The sequence below is a fragment of the Labeo rohita genome, chromosome 5 (assembly GCF_022985175.1).
Source record: "Labeo rohita strain BAU-BD-2019 chromosome 5, IGBB_LRoh.1.0, whole genome shotgun sequence".
NCBI lineage: Eukaryota > Metazoa > Chordata > Actinopteri > Cypriniformes > Cyprinidae > Labeo > Labeo rohita.
In genome coordinates, this window is record NC_066873.1 from 18,762,678 (window position 1) to 18,779,538 (window position 16,861).

At 34.9% G+C, this 16,861-nt stretch overlaps 4 protein-coding genes across 10 annotated transcripts in view; 2 read left to right on the plus strand and 2 right to left on the minus strand.

Moving 5' to 3' along the window:
• LOC127164935 (uncharacterized) overlaps positions 1 to 1,818 on the minus strand; it is a 2,993-nt gene extending 1,175 nt beyond the window's left edge. The window contains exons 1-5 of one of the 3 annotated variants that reach the window (XM_051109109.1): positions 1,258 to 1,817; positions 1,031 to 1,148; positions 648 to 805; positions 384 to 535; positions 154 to 298 (exon numbers count right to left, since the gene is read on the minus strand). In XM_051109109.1, coding sequence (XP_050965066.1) covers positions 155 to 298; positions 384 to 535; positions 648 to 805; positions 1,031 to 1,148; positions 1,258 to 1,366 — 681 coding nt within the window. In that variant the 5' untranslated portion in view covers positions 1,367 to 1,817 and the 3' untranslated portion in view covers position 154. Of the gene's footprint in view, positions 1 to 153; positions 299 to 383; positions 536 to 647; positions 806 to 1,030; positions 1,149 to 1,257 lie in introns of all 3 variants that reach the window. The other 2 variants (XM_051109108.1, XM_051109110.1) reach the window with 2 other exon arrangements.
• polk (polymerase (DNA directed) kappa) overlaps positions 1 to 3,878 on the minus strand; it is a 23,707-nt gene extending 19,829 nt beyond the window's left edge. Inside the window, exon 1 of the mRNA XM_051109101.1 lies at positions 3,699 to 3,878. Coding sequence (XP_050965058.1) covers positions 3,699 to 3,836 — 138 coding nt within the window. The 5' untranslated portion in view covers positions 3,837 to 3,878. The remainder of the gene's footprint in view (positions 1 to 3,698) is intronic.
• The window catches only part of ifngr2 (interferon gamma receptor 2), a 17,897-nt gene extending 8,265 nt beyond the window's left edge, over positions 1 to 9,632 (plus strand). The window contains exons 1-7 of one of the 4 annotated variants that reach the window (XM_051109102.1): positions 5,791 to 6,308; positions 6,418 to 6,535; positions 6,761 to 6,918; positions 7,029 to 7,180; positions 7,266 to 7,410; positions 7,622 to 7,782; positions 7,981 to 9,632. In XM_051109102.1, the coding sequence (XP_050965059.1) occupies positions 6,257 to 6,308; positions 6,418 to 6,535; positions 6,761 to 6,918; positions 7,029 to 7,180; positions 7,266 to 7,410; positions 7,622 to 7,782; positions 7,981 to 8,124 (930 nt within the window). In that variant the 5' untranslated portion in view covers positions 5,791 to 6,256 and the 3' untranslated portion in view covers positions 8,125 to 9,632. Of the gene's footprint in view, positions 1 to 3,873; positions 4,039 to 5,790; positions 6,309 to 6,417; positions 6,536 to 6,760; positions 6,919 to 7,028; positions 7,181 to 7,265; positions 7,411 to 7,621; positions 7,783 to 7,980 lie in introns of those variants that run through there. The other 3 variants (XM_051109104.1, XM_051109105.1, XM_051109107.1) reach the window with 3 other exon arrangements.
• Positions 9,633 to 15,317: 5,685 nt separating this feature from the next.
• Positions 15,318 to 16,861, plus strand: part of slc4a4a (solute carrier family 4 member 4a) — a 79,674-nt gene continuing 78,130 nt past the window's right edge. For both annotated transcript variants that reach the window (XM_051110493.1, XM_051110494.1), the window contains exons 1-2: positions 15,318 to 15,475; positions 15,622 to 15,710. In XM_051110493.1, coding sequence (XP_050966450.1) covers positions 15,694 to 15,710 — 17 coding nt within the window. In that variant the 5' untranslated portion in view covers positions 15,318 to 15,475; positions 15,622 to 15,693. The remainder of the gene's footprint in view (positions 15,476 to 15,621; positions 15,711 to 16,861) is intronic.

Here is a 16,861-nt window from a genome sequence, read left to right on the forward strand (position 1 = left end):
ATTAAAACATGTCAGCAAAATACATGATTTATTCCAGCATGCAATTAATTTCAGTTTCTGCTTTAAAAGCGAACCAATTTCTGATTGGGTTTAATCACAAACAATATGAATCAAACCGTTGCAGTTTGTAATAAATAAGTGAATAAGACTCACGTCATTCCGGGGTGAATACACAAGTTTGGTTGCTAACATTTCCATGAGGATTTTCATAGAGCAAATACTGAACCTGGAAACAGTAGTTTTGCTCTGATTCCAGTTTAGGAAAACATTCGTTCTTGTTTTTTGTAATAAAATGTTCCTGTGGGATCAAAAACACTTGTCAGCTTTACAATAGTCCTCTTAGTGAAATATAGTGAATGAACAAGTTGAAGGAGGCAAGAGACCTTCGATCCTGCATTATCCATTTTCCAGAATGATACATTAAATTCAATATGGTCTCCGTATTCATATTTTAAGCTCTCATCCATATGTGACAAAGTCAGACAAACCGTTTCAGGTTTTACAAACAGTTTCATCACAGGAACACAAGAGTTAACTGTAAAACAGGATTAACAAAGAAGGTGAAGAAGGTGCACACGAGTTTGTTACATATCAGAGGTGATAAACATATAAATTTGGAAGGTACAACCATATAAAACACTTCTTACCATTTACACACTCGACTTTATTTGAATCCTGCCATTCAGACACGTTGCTTCCTTTCTCTGCACGTACTCGAAATATTGCTCCATAGAACTCAGGCGTGATATAAAATTTTAAATCTGTCCTATTATGACTTGTCACATTGTACCATTCATCTGATTTGCTAAAAATAAAATAACAGTAGAGAAGAAGTTAGTTTAAGATAAGGCCAAGCAAAACCTAATGTTAGGTTTTGATGAGATGTTATATGACGGCTTCATTCACCATTGACAAAAAGTGCCAATGAAAGTAAACGTGTTAGAAAGAACATCATAATGAGGGTAAGCAAATGATGAGAGAATTATTATTATTATTTAGTTGAACTATCCCTTTAACACAACATGCTTACGAGCCAAGTTTATACTGCAGTGAATACAGCACACTGCCAGCATTGGGAGGACTCTTCCACTGCAGATTTGATCTGACAATTTTGACATCCTGTGGTGGATTTAAGCAGAATGTCCCCTCTGAAATAAAACAGATAAGCAGTATTCTGTTATGGATATTAAAGTAATCATACGGTCTTTTAAATATCAGTTACCGCAGTCCCACACATCATGTCTTTTGTGTCCTTACCTATGTTAAATAACAGCATCAAAACCGCCCCTACACAAATGTGGCGGATCATTTCGACGATGTTTAATCCATATCTTTCACCGTGAAATCTGTTTCGTAAAATCTCCATTATAGCTGGCTCGAACAAACAGGCCAGTTCCTCTTACGACAAAGTAAATGTTGCGTAATGTGTGCAGCTGTAAGAGACTCACACGATAGAATTAAAACCTAAAAATATCTGTTAAACCCAACAACAACAACAACAAAAAAAAAACGTCACAGCACTGTTCTTGCTATTTCTTTACGTCTAAATCATATTTCTAAGAGCTATATTACAGTCGGTCGACGATAACAGTTCCTTTTCCGTCTCTCACATTCCGCCCACTCGTTGTCTGGAAGGGAAGTCCTCACCGTCGCAAAATATCGCGCGAGTCACCGTTGCTGCTACTACGGTTGGAGTTAAGGTTACGATTTTGGACTCAAATACACAACAAATGGCGTCCTCTATTAGAAATGCCCTTCAAGGCAAGTGAGCAAAACCCCGGTTTGGAAATTACTCCCAATAAATGAACTGTCTAAATGAACTCTCGCGAGACAGCAATCATTTCTCGGCACTGCGTTCTTGTCTGTACTTGTGTTCTTGTGGACTTGTGAAACATCATCAGCCGTCGCCCAAGTACTGTTCCAATTTAAAGTTCACATCTATCCAAGTACAGTTCACATCCCCGGATGTGTTCTTGCTCCGCCCCTTTTATCAAGGATGCGTCAAGAGGAGACTTGTGCGAACTTGAGGCAGCCATGTATCCCAGAATGCATTTCGCACCAATCAGTGAGCGTTAATGGTGGAGCCGAAAACCCGCATAATTTTCAAAATATTACTGTTATTGTGTCACGAAATGAAGTTTTAAGAGTATTTCAAGCGAGAATGTCGTTGTTTAAACCTCACATCTGCGGTTTATTTACAAAGGCCGCGCCTATTTGAACATTCGTTTCGCCGATTTCGGAGATATGAGTTCCAGGCGAACACCGGGAGCTCAGTGGTCGTGTATCCCGCAGAGAGAGCCTCACCACGGCTAGTCCTCTGACGTTTGCCGCTGGTCCTCACGTCTCTGTAGTGGTTAATCAAGAGGTATAATTCGTTTTGGGTAAATCTAACAGCTAATTTTTGGTCTCGTGAATCTGTTATTTATTCCAGGGCATATCGTTTTGCCTGAGGACAAAGTTATGCTTCATAAATTCAACGCTTACTTTTTAGCATGCATTTGACTGAATTGTTTGTTTTTGTCTTCATTTCCGATTACATACGTCTTTTATACTTTATACTTATACTTTTATAATGGCTAATATTGTTCATTAAAACTGACATTTAACAAAAAAAGGTGTGCTTGTCATGTTTCATTTTATTATACATGTTTCATTTTATATAATAAAAGATGTATTATACACAGTGCACATATTGTCTAAATCACATATTAATATGTTTTATTTTTTTAAATGTGTACGAAAAGAGTGTTGTGGTTTATATTTTGAAGAAAACAAAGAGGCAGTGGTGTTTGATATCACTTCCTTTTATTGTAATGCGTGTACGCGTTGCTTAAACCACATTTTTGTCGCTATTAATATGTTTAAATGAAACAGAAAAGAGGCAGTGCTGTTTGATATAATATTTCGTTTCACTGTAATGTTGTACATTCCCTGAACTACATTTTGCAGCTATTAATATGATTAAATGAAAACGAAAAGAGGCAGTGGTGGTTGATATCGTATTTCGTCTTTTTGTAAATACATACAGTGAAGATAACCGGAGTAGAAAAGGCAAGCTGACAGACGTAATAAAGTACGCTGCTGTTCCATTTGCAGAATTAAAGGACAATCAGAAGGGGCGTGATTCCCTCCGCTAAGACGAGCCCACCAAGGAAAACCCGAACGCAAGTAAAACAAGGTCTCCTTAATCTCATGCTGAACTGGTGCTAAATTTCCTTAAGCAGCTAAAAGATAAATATCTGCTTTTATGGTTTTCTCAGGTTGCAATTTAAGAACTAGTAGCAGATATGTGTGTGTGAGTGTGTGTATGTGTGTGTCAGTTTAGTAGTTTAGTTCATGTATCTTAGAGTAGTTCAATAAATTCTTGTTTCATTGAAAAGAACATTGTCTTGTTTTTCTGTTCATAAAGCTATTGCCTGTGCCTAGATGTTGCTACCTAGCTCATAACGAACGAATATTTTTGGTTTATATTATAATCCGATGGCCACGGGAATAATATAAACATCCAGAGTTGGTAAAATATCCTAAGTGAACGTTCGGTGGACGAACAGTTGATAAAAGTGTAAATTACTAACTTTGAATCAGTTAATCAAGTTCCGAATCCTTTGGATTCGATTCTCAATTGAATCACTTAAATTTGACCTAAAACCCTACAGTATAACATTGTATACCGTAAGTAAATAAATAGTTATGCAAACCTTGGAGGTTTCCAGAATGATCTTGTTGATCTTGTCTCTGTCCAGTCCCTCCATGCCAGCTTTGTTATCATTGAGAGCGATCCTGGAGAGAAGATCAGCTCCAGAGCTGCTGCTCGCAGCACCCTGATGATTCTCCATCTTCTGTATACTTTCACTTTCACCCAATTTACTTTAGCTGGTTTGATTCTTCTTTATCGATGGAGCCAGAATAAAACCTGCGACCCAGTAATCGACTGTCATGAAGGCTAAACGTCTGATGATATTCTGACAGCAGGCAAAATGATGTTTTGACTTTTTCCCTCTCAATGTTAAAGAATAAACAGATATCACTATTTAAGAATTTGGTATGAATTAAGTTACTTGGCTGTCTCATAAATATAAAGTTAAAACACATACACAAGACAAGAATGTACAACGTAAACTAAACAAAACACCACCGACCCCGAGCCATTTGAACGTCTTGTTCTTGAAGAGGAACATATCCGGCTTGAACATCTGTATCGCCACCTGCTATACTGGAATATGAGATTGTACGTTTTTTGTTTTCAAGCTGGAATTTAGTTAACATAATACCAGGATCACAAGCACATCACTGAATTTTTAAAACACGGAGTAGTTGTCACAAAGTCTAAATTTTAAACAACTAAAATGCTTTCAGACAAGAATCATGATGGTTGTCTAGCTACATAATGATAGTTGTTATGACATGTTTGTGTTTTAAATATTGTAAATGTATAAAACATTTTAGTTCCAAGAGTTATTAATTACAATGGTTTTATATTTTTGTCTGTTTCATTAATGTTTCAAAATTGGTATTGTTTAAATATAACTAAAAATACTAATATACAATATTTATTTTGTGGTCGACTCTATGATAGGATGTCTATACAAAAACTTAATAATAATAATAATTAAAAAACCTTCAGTACAACCTTCAACTTTGACAAGTAGTTCCTATATTAAAAGAAATTAGTTTTTAACACTGTTATAGAGTGCACCGTTTTGGTCAGAAAATGTACTAAATAATTGATTTTATTAATTAAACACCACAAAAAGGTCAACAGTTGTTACATCTATAACTTCATATCCATAACTACCCACAGTGATGTAAGATTAATTTGATTCATTTTGTACTTTATTTAATGCAATGTTTGGATTTGATGCATGTGCTGACAACTGGAAAAACTTGATCACATTTGCTCTTATTGCTCTTGCTTTTCCTTCTTAAGTCTGTGAAATATGACCAGTTTTTCCATGAAATAAAAAATAACATTCTTATTTTAAATTAAACAAACTAGTCTCTATGTAAGCTTTTTCTTATTATTTAGTTAAATACATTTTAATGTATTTCAATTAATTATTTTAGTTTTATGACTGATTTAGATTTTTTTTTTTTTAGTTTATTGGGTATTATTACTTTTATTATTATTATTATTATTATTATTATTGTTTTGTTGTAGGAGGTTGTATGATTTTTGTTAAGTTGGAAATAATTTAACTTAATACGAGGATCACAAGCACATCACTTAATTTTTAAAACACGGAGAAGCTGTCACAAGGTCTGTATCTTGCTAAAATGCTTATAATCATGATGGTTGTCTACATGATGCTTTCTATGACGTGTTTTAAATATTTTTATAAATAAATAATAAATCAATAAATTAAATAATACATTTTTAAATATAAAACGTTTACAATAGCTATGGTTGTATATCTTTGTCTGTTTTATGAATTGTATGTTTTAAAATTGTTTAATTGTTCAAATATAACTAAAAACACTGATTTTGTGGTCGACTCTATGATAGGATATTATACAAAAACACTTAAAAAACCCTCTCTCTTTCTGTATATACATCTTTAGAATAAACCTTTAACATTCAGTGACAAGTCGTTCCTATATTAAAATTAAAATTAGTTTTAACGCCGTTACAGAGTGCACCGCAGTGGTCAGAAAATATAACTAAATAACTGGTATTATCAGTGTATGTAACACGTGATTTTAGTTTCGCTTTTGGCTAGTGGCCAGTGCCGAGAAATGATTGCTGTCTCGCGAGAGTTCATATAGACAGTTCATTTTCTGGGAGTAATTTCCAAACCGGGGTTTTGCTCACTTGCCTTGAAGGGCATTTCTAATAGAGGACGCCATTTGTTGTGTATTTGAGTCCAAAATCGTAACCTTAACTCCAACCGTAGTAGCAGCAACGGTAAGTCGCGCGATATTTTGCGACGGTGAGGACTTCCCTTCCAGACAACGAGTGGGCGGAATGTGAGAGACGGAAAAGGAACTGTTATCGTCGACCGACTGTAATATAGCTCTTAAAAATATGATTTAGACGTAAAGAAATAGCAAGAACAGTGCTGTGACGGTTTTTTTGTTCGGTTTAACAGATATTTTTATGTTTTACTTCTATTGTGTGAGTCTCTTTACAGCTGCACACATTACGCAACATTTACTTTGTCGTAAGAGGAACTGGCCTGTTTGTTCGAGCCAGCTATAATGGAGATTTTACGAAACGCACAGATTTCATGGTGAAAGATATGGATTAAACATCGTCGAAATGATCCGCCACATTTGTGTAGGGGCGGTTTTGATGCTGTTATTTGACATAGGTAAGGACACAAAAGACATGATGTGTGGGACTGCGGTAACTGATATTTAAAAGACCGTATGATTACTTTAATATCCATAACAGAATACTGCTTATCTGTTTTATTTCAGAGGGGACATTCTGCTTAAATCCACCACAGGATGTCAAAATTTCCAGATCAAATCTGCAGTGGAAGAGTCCTCCCAATGCTGGCAGTGTGCTGTATTCACTGCAGTATAAACTTGGCTCGTAAGCATGTTGTGTTAAAGGGATAGTTCAACTAAATAATAATAATAATTCTCTCATCATTTGCTTACCCTCATTATGATGTTCTTTTTAACACGTTTACTTTCATTGGCACTTTTTGTCAATGGTGAATGAAGCCGTCATATAACATCTCATCAAAACCTAACATTAGGTTTTGCTTGGCCTTATCTTAAACTAACTTCTTCTCTACTGTTATTTTATTTTTAGCAAATCAGATGAATGGTACAATGTGACAAGTCATAATAGGACAGATTTAAAGTTTTATATCACGCCTGAGTTCTATGGAGCAATATTTCGAGTACGTGCAGAGAAAGGAGGCAACGTGTCTGAATGGCAGGATTCAAAAAAAGTTGAGTGTGTAAATGGTAAGAAGTGTTTTATATGGTTGTACCTTCCAAATATATGTTTATCACCTCTGATATGTAACAAACTCGTGTGCACCTTCTTCACCTTCTTTGTTAATCCTGTTTTACAGTTAACTCTTGTGTTCCTGTGATGAAACTGTTTGTAAAACCTGAAACGGTTTGTGTGACTTTATCACATATGGACGAGAGCTTAAAAAATGAATATGGAGACCATATTGAATTTGATGTATCATTCTGGAAAATGGATAATGCAGGATCGAAGGTCTCTTGCCTCCTTCAACTAGTTCATTCACTATATTTCACTAAGAGGACTATTGTAAAGCTGACAAGCGTTTTTGATCCCACAGGAACATTTTATTACAAAGAGCAAGAACGAATGTTTTCCTAAACTGGAATCAGAGCAAAACTACTGTTTCCAGGTTCAGTATTTGCTCTATGAAAATCCTCATGGAAATGTTAGCAACCAAACTTGTGTATTCACCCCGGAATCACGTGAGTCTTATTCACTTATTTATTACAAACTGCAACAGTTTGATTCATATTGTTTGTGATTAAACCCAATCAGAAATTGGTTAGCTTTTAAAGCAGAAACTGAAATTAATTGCATGCTGGAATAAATCATGTATTTTGCTGACATGTTTTAATTTGCTTAACTGACAATTCATAATGCCTCCCATTCTTTCATTCCTTCCTTCTAATGTAGCTGAAATGATAAAGAGGAGGGCTTTGCTCTTTAGTATATTAACCACACTTCTCGTTACGGCTATGTGTGGAGTGTGCATTTTTCTGCTTTTTAAACACCACAAAAAGATCAAAAAGTTTTTACAGCCACTCCCCCTGGAAATTCCTCGCCACTATCAAGAGGTACACATCTATATTTCATAATTATCACTTCACTGAGATAAAGTAAAGTAACTGAGGAGAACCTCTGTTAATATTGCTGAATATTTTATTACCCTCTCTTAAAGACCATGCATCAGTTACAGTCATATGTGAAAATGAGAAAGGATAGTTTTATTACTATTAATTTTAAATGTGTTACATTTCTCTCCCTGCATGTAGTTTTTTAGATATGGGGAGTTTCCTCTGAAAACATGTCCCAGCAGTCAAAGTTTACGGTCATATGACATGATCACAGTAATAGAGAACAGCAATGTGGAGCAGAAAAGCCAAGAAGAGGAACAAGAAAACAAATCTTTGTCTTAACTGTTGTGTTTGTCTTTATATGCATATTCTTAGGTTAAGTAATATGCTTTGCACATCAGTAAGTGAGCTTACAAATACAGATCTGTCTTGTGTAAATACAGATTGTTTTAAATACTGGTCCATGATCAGAAAACAGTTATATATTGCTGTACTTGGAGTATTTTCTTTACATTTATTTTAGCTATTTGGGTTAGGTTACATAGCAATGTTCAACATTTCTAGCACTTTTAACACTAAATATGAAAATCATTATTTGTTACACCAGTTTTGGGACAGTGTAATCACTATCTGCATCTACTCTGCATAAGTATCAAGAATGGGACAAGCTGGGATATTCCTACCTATAACCATTTAAATAAGTTTGCAAATCACTGTAATCATTTCATTTGCTTGTAATTTTTTGGCACTAACTGTGATTGGCCACTGATTTTCCTTTCGTGTTACAACTCAACTCCTGTTACAACCCAAGACACAAGTGCTTAAGTATTGCATTTAGTATTGAATTATCTTAATATTATTTAAAATTCCTTCTTAATAGCAGTATACTTTTTGCGTATTTATACACTACCAGTTTTTGAACAGTAGGATTTTTAATGTTTTTTAAAAAAAGTCTCTTCTGCTCACCAAGCCTGGATTTATTTGATCCAAAGTACAGCAAAAACAGTACAATTTTAAATCATTTTTACTATTTAAAATAACTGTTTTCTATTTGAATATATTTTAAAATGTAATTTATTCCTGTGATTTCAAAGCTGAATTTTTAGCACCAGTCACATAATCCTTCAGAAATCTTTCTAATATTTTGATTTGCTGCTCAAAAAACTTTTTAGGTTTCTTTGATGAATAGAAATTTCAGAAGAGCATTTATCTGAAACAGAAATCTTTTGTAACATTGTAAATGTTTTTATCATCTGAAGACTGGAGTAATTATGCTGAAAATTTAGGTTTGATTACAGGAATAAATTCCATTTTAAAATATAATCAAATACAAAACATTTAAATAGTAAAAATATTTCAAAATTTTGCTGTTTTTGCTATACTTTGCATCACATAAATGCAGGTTTGGTGAGCAGAAAATAATTCTTTAAAAAACATTAAAAATCTACTACTTTTGACTGGTAGTATACATGTTTTATTTCTGAATTTTGTGTCTTTTTTTCGTGACATTTATTTGGTTGCCACAATTTCAAAAATATAACAGCATAGCATTTCATTTGTCAAATACGGTTATCTACACTGATGAATGTGAATGAAAGGAGGATTTTTTGAGGTGTTGTCTTGGAAAATTAGAGTCTGTCAGAGCTCAATAACATGTTAAAATTGGGTTGCTTTTGATAAAATCTTGAGCTTGTTTGTATTTTTATGTTATAGTGGGAAAAGCTGAAGTATTTTAAGTATGTAAGCCTTAATATGTCACAGTGGCCATTTGACAAGCAATGCTAAGTTAACAGTTGTTGTGGTCACTATTTTTTACACTGTAAAAAGCAAATAAATTAATTGTAGTTTGAGTGTTTGTTGTTTAATAATGTATTAATGAAATGTTTCTTTATGATTTGAAACTACTGCTGATTGTGAAAACTTGTATGAACTTGTTCAAGAAGTTTTATAAGTGTGAAAAAATAAAACAAACAAACAAACAAAAAAAAAACAGTTTGCTTTTCTTGGATTATTTAGATAAGGGTATAAATAGTTTTTTTTTTCTAATTACATAAGGTATAACATGCAGATTTTACTTGAAATTAAACAAGTTTTTTCTTTTTTGACCACAAGAGGGCACAAGGCTACTTGACAATGACGAGTACAGTGTTACTCCTATCTTTAGTGAGTACTCACTTCCTAAACCCCTTTGGTTTCCTAATCATATATTGCAGCATTGCACATCTTTTTAACCTGATGAAATGACTTATCTGGTTGTTCATAAAATAAAGCTGGGAGTGAAAATCCGTTTGTGTACTCTGTTTTCTGCACAGAACATCCCATCATAGCATGAGGGCGAAGCAAAGAATTTGCCAGCGGCATACAATGTGTTGGATGGCTTTAGACATGACAAGGAACAGTCTTAAACCCCTTAAATGTTCCTCCTGAGGTCTTTGTCTCAGTATCTCCATCAAAGGAATGTTATTAAAAAGCCTCCATGCAGACCCACAGTGAGGGAACGAAGGGCTTTAAACACTTAATGACAGACAGGTGTTTACACAGGTGACTATTATCTAAACTACCATGGACCATTATGCTGTCTGAAAAAGCAGCATGAGAAATGTTGCTGGTCTTGGATGGTCTAGCTTGCCATGATGAGCAAGCTGCTCTTTAGCTTTGATGGAAAAATTCTTGGTTAAGATTAAAGAGATGATATAGAACTTTTACTTTGGTCTTCTTTTATTATTTGCAAAAAGTGTCAACAAACATAGAGCACATATGCAGTCTGCATTTGTGACTGAAGGGAGAAGTACCCCACTAGCTATCATACTCTATGCTCAGACAGTAGATGTCTAGAAAAAGAGATGTGAGAGACTTGGTATCAACCATAACCAGCTGAAACCAGTTGCAACCCTATAATGATAAAAATCCACCCAGTGGTATTTTTTTAATATTTAATAATATCCCTTTTTCAAATCAGGCCATTCTCAGCTTCTTGTCAGTGTGACTTCACACCAACCGAGGCTGCTCCCACGAGAGTTAATTGACATGACCTTAGACCCGCCCTGATGAGCTGTAACAGTCCGACCGACATTTTGTTTACTCCGGTGCAGGAAAAGACAGGAATGTCTCTGATTCAGTGATTGAGGTGTTCTGTTTTTGTAGTAATGAACATAGCAGTCATCATTTAATCCCGACATCTGAGAAGGATTACACAGAGGTTTGAAGTTACATGGTTTTTAAAGAAAATGCGACCGACGATCTACATAAATGAGCCATGTTCACCAAATCATTTGTGGTCCAGCTTTACCTACGGCAGAAGTGAGTATAAGGGTTTTAATGCATCTTCGCAAATCGCCTTTCTTAATAATGTGCTAGTTAGCAAGTTTTGCAGCTAAAGTAAAGCTCATTACCATTTAAATTGCATGCAACAGAATGGCTCCCTGTAAAAAGGGCTGATTTTGAGTAGGCAAAAAAGGTGTTTTTTTTTTGAGATTTTAACCAAAGTATGTTATAGACTTCTCATTAAGACTCTAAAGAATCATATCAACTTGTGGAAAATGGGCATCTGATGACCCCTTTAAAAGGGAAGTTCACTTCCATAACAAAAACTGACAGATAATGTACTCACCCCTTGTCATCCAAGATGTTCATGTCTTTCTTTCTTTCTTCAGTCGTTAAAAAAAAAATGTTTTTATGTTTTACATTTCAAGATTTTTCTCCATATAATGGACTGGTATGGTGCCCTGATTTTGAACTTCCAAAATGCAGTTTAAATGCGGCTGTAAACGCATTTTACAGCCGCATTTGTGCTAATGGATTCAAAAGCTGTACAGAACAACTCTGATATAATTACCTTTGGTCTATGAGTCTAATAAAACCGTTATTGTGTGCAAAGGTCGATTTTTCTGTGTCAAAAAAGTATAAGTATTTATAAAATGCTTCTGATTTAAAAGAATGTTTTAACATCAAAGGTGATCATCTGCTTGAAGTTTTGTTTTGTTTTTTTGTAACAAGATTTATTTCTGTATGAGCCCATAAGAACTAATTCTCTTGTTACATGGTAACTACCATTCAAAAGTTTCCACAAAAATATTAAGCAGCAAAACTGTTTTTAACATTGATAATAATTTGAGAATGAGTTCTGAAGCATCATGTAATGCTGAAGACTGGAGAAATGACATTTATAAAACATATTAAATAGAAGTTATTTGAAATTGTTAGAACACTTCACAATATTACTGTTGCTGTTTTTTTTTTATTAAATAAATGCACAAACAATATCTTAAAATATTAAAATCTTTCACTAGAAAATATAAAATATCTAGCCAAAATTGGTCAACCCACAGTTAAACATTTGAGAACCAACTCATATTCATAACCTGCAAACCACCTAACATACTAGATACAATTCTTATCTATTTACGACAAGCTTAGACATATTTGTTATCAGAATGGACTTTCAAACTAACATAAACAAGATGATGGCAACCAGTGATTTATGTAGAGTGAATGACCAGATTCAGACAGCTTTAGTTTGAGTGTTTCATAACAGATTTTTGTGATAATGGTGATGGGTTTTGAGTTCATGATTGGTTGAAGGGTTTGGATAATGGTATGCGAATGGTTTTACTAATTGGACATTGTATTTTGAGAGTTCCTCCAAAATAATATGAGCGTTCCCCACAGGCAGTCATATAACTTGAAGGCAAAACACAGCAGTGTTTAGGTGACAAAAGCTCCCTGGAGTAAAAGACAAGAGCCCTCTCACTCTCTTGTTGAGTGTCTGTCTGTGTATCTCTCTCTCTCTTTCTCTATCTTGCCTCAAGGTGAGAAGATGAGTACACTTGTCATATATATCTGGGTGTCTTTGAGAAAGAAAACATGAAAGAAAGAGAGAAAAGAGACAAACTGCATAGATTTCATCTCCACTCCACATGAAACATCACAATAAGATGTTCTGGATCAAAAATGCCTCCACGGTCATAGAGCCAGCTACAACTTCAAAACTCTGGCATGCCATCATAAAGTAAATAGCAAGCTCTCAGAGAGATGTCTTTGTTCAAGACAAGAGCGGATAGGAAGTTTGGTAAGAGATCATCATCTGCCAAGAAAAAATGTTAGTAGGACATCAGGGGCCTGTTGCTTGTTGAACCTGCAAATAACACCATAGACATACTGACAATATTTTATGACACTGTTCATTTGGAATTCATGGCATGTACTACGAATTTCCACTTCTGACCCTGTGATCATCTAACTTTTTAGACTCAGTTTGAAACGATTTAAGGGCTACTTATTCATATGCGCCGTATATTCTGATTAAATATTGGGCAGTATTCAGAGTATTTTACTTTACAGTTAATAATATATATGAGAACAAGGCAAAGTAAAACAGGGAGAGAATGAAGTAAGCGTTGAATTCTGAAACTCTATGTTTTAAAAACATTTGCTAAGTTGAAATTCCTGGACTGCAACAGTTGTCTGATTTGTTAAGCTTTTAAATGTACATCCTTGTGGTACTTGTAGTCGTTATTTACCGAAAAGGTATAGGTCAGTCTGTGTAATTTATGTTGTTGTTTTTGTAAAAAACATGCAATATTTTCAAGCAATGTTAATCACAGACCTTATTTTACTCTAAAATTGAAAACCTATATGAAATTCACAAGGGAAGGCAAGGCTGGTAAATGCTAAATCTCTTCTGGGTTTTAGGACTACAAAATTAACATCTTCATGAAGGAAGTTAATCTTCCAAATCAAAAACTTAAAATACATAGTATAAACAGTAAAATAACTCTGATGAATTCTGACCAAATGTCCCCACAATGATAGTAATACCATTAAATTTTGACCTTGTGGGGACAGCTTATAAATCACACAGAATAAAATGATTTTTACAAATCTAAAAACGCAGAATGTTTTGATAGATAGAAATACATTATAAAAACCATTCAGTCTATGGGAAGTACCCACAAACAGTTTCCCTGTGTGTGTGTGTGTGTACCTGGTATTTATCACTTTATGGGGACCAATGTCCCCAAAAGGATAGTAATACCAGTAAATTTTGACCTTGTGGGGACATTTTTGAAGTCCCCATGAGGAAACAGGCTTATAAATCATGCAGAATGAGTTTTTTAAAAAAAGTAAAATGTGCACAGTCTCCTGTGAGGGCTAGGTTTAAGTGTAGGGCAATAGAAAATACGGTGTGTACATTATAAAAACCATTACGTCTATGGAATGTCCCCATAAAACATGGAAACACAACGTGTGTGTGTGTGTGTGTGTTTGTGAAAAACTGAAATTACTAACATTTTTAATGTAAACTAGTCAATCTGGATACAAAAACACAATCTCAGCTAAAACAATATCAAGTTCTGTTATGAATCTAATCTGTAGATGGTGCAGGCTGATGGGTTGTTGATGTAAACTATTCACAGCGTTAAACTACTTGGCACAAGCTGATTCATGTTACAAACACAGCCAATGAGCTAGTTGGTTTACGTTTTAATGGCTGTTTAGCATTTACTAGAGCAGTTCCCAGCGCGCAGTTTCTCTGAAACCCTCCACATCCCCAGCTCCACCTGTATAGATCTGCTACAAGTTGTTATATATGCTATTTAGAATAGTAGCACGTTCCTGTACTCGCTTTGCAGCAATAATCTAAAGGTTTATTACACCAAGACCAAATACATCAACAATGTCATATAGTTTAGAGAGTTGTCATGATAGAAATATAGTTATCAATTACCTTCCACCACTTTGAACGCTCATCATATTTTCATACAACAGCCACACAGTATTTAATAAAGTATTCTGCCGAGTGTGATTCAGACACATAAGTTTGTGGAAAGAAAAAAAAAAACAAAAGATGTGCATAAAATATGAATATTACAAAATACCACTTTTATTATGTCTATTATCATGTATGTTACAGTAAAGTCCCCTCACTTTAAACATATGGCTTTTGTCCCTGCAGGGGAGAGGAAAGGAATGGCTGACCTTCAGAAAGACCACGCTCTCCAACTGAGTTGTTAACAATGTATCATTTACTAGAGCATGTGTGTGTCTATGTAGCATAAACATGGTCTTCTATGGTTTCTTCTTCATCCAGTTGAAATGCTTACGGATGAAACATAACGCCTTAATTAGATACCTGACAAGAGTAACAAAATACAATCATTTACTTTTTAAAAAAGCGAATTGGAAAAGTTATTGGTTTAAATTCAATGAAGCTGAACATAAAACAATTCACTTTATCTATTTAACGTGCATTTCGACTTCCCTGAGTAAACATGCTGTCTGTGTACAGAAGGTGTCGCTGTGTCTCACGTGAATGTGAAGTAAGCACAAGGTGCGCGCGGAGTACCTGTTTTCATCCTACCGCCAAACTTTGGATCCACTTTGATCCGTTGATCACATGAGCGCGCATTAAACTACTTACGCAGGTTAAGTTACACGTGTTTACACTTTGAGGTGTGTATTTTCAAGTTAATGAATTGCCGTTTCACCGAGAAATGAGTGTCAGTATCATCTTACTCAAGGTAAACGCGCATTTTGGCGCAACTTCTTGACCTCCCACTTGTGCTGTGACGTGACTAGCAGCGGCTAGTAATAAATGAAACGCGCAATTTGAAGCGTCCAGTTGTTCCGCTGCTTCAGCAGACGCGCGTTATCTCTGTCACATGCGGTGGAGCGCGTTCAGACAGGACGGGAGGTATTTTATATTTACTTTCTGTCACTTTTTTCCTTTTTGCCCTTAGAAAAAGTCACTTAGCTTGCTTGTTTTATTCATAAGAAGTAATTAAAACCAGTGTTGTCAATGTTTTGGGAACTGAACAGCTGAAACCTTTGCCGTTACAGTGCTTCCTTTGATCGCGCTGGACAGAAGCGGCAAACCACTGGAATACATTATCAGCGATTCAACTTAACAAAATGAGCGGCGGTAAAAGGTAAGAGCCAGAAACTTGTTCCTGTATTTACCGGTTCTGTGATCAGGATTTCAGTTTAGTTAAGAAATGTCATCCGGTTCATAGTAGAATAGCGTCTGAAAGCCCCTACAACAACAGCTGTAAGCTGGGTAATATAAACACTGGGACATGGGACAAAACATATCCCAAAACTTACTGTAGTGTTCTGGTCCCTACTTCTTGACAGCGCTGCCTGATAGGCTATTTATAATAACTTGTTTAAAATTAGATAATATCAAAGTCATCCTGAATTTCACCTGCTGTAACTTTAACAACATCACAGGCTCTGGTGATGTTCCTTTTATGTAGCCTTAGCCGTATATGTCATACAATTTCTGAAGACACTGTTAACATTTTTTGATGTCCATCATTAGTAGTTATCACTAACTAGAAACACCATACTTGTATGTGTAATGTGACTGATTTATCAACACCTTCAGCTGTCAGTGCATTAGATTTTTTTAAACTAGTGACAATTCAGTATAGAAGCTAAAAATCAGTTTCATTCATTAATTTACATGCATGAAGCTTGTCAATATTTATGATAAATATGTGATATATTCTTCACCCAAACACAGGTAAACACCTCTCATGTTCAGAAGAATCATCCACATCAGTTTGTTAATATGTACAATGTATTTAGGCTATACATACACACACATACACATACGTATTTGCCTGTTATGTCCCAGTAATCAAAAATCAGTAAAACAAGAACTAAATATGCAAGATTATATTTAAAGAAGAATGATTCTCTTACCCAGTCCAGTCAGGAGTCAGAACTGTTGCTAAATCAGAAAAGAGGGTATATCGCCACTGTAGATTTTATTTATTTATTTATTTTGCTGCAGTTAAATGGTTGAAAACCGTGTTACCGGTTTTGCTTGTGTTGTTAAGTTTGGATGTACTTCATTATAGAAGTTAGTCATATTTCCCATGTATTTACAGTACTGTGCAAAAGTCTTAGGCCACTAGTATTTTCATCAGTTAAAAAATAGTTTAAAGTTAGTTAAAGTCAGTCTGTTGCTGTAGTGTGTCAGTAAGAAATATCAGTTTACATTTCTAAACATTCATTTTGCCATTAATTATAATAATCCAGTGAGATTTTTGTGTGGAGCACAGGCTGTTGTCAG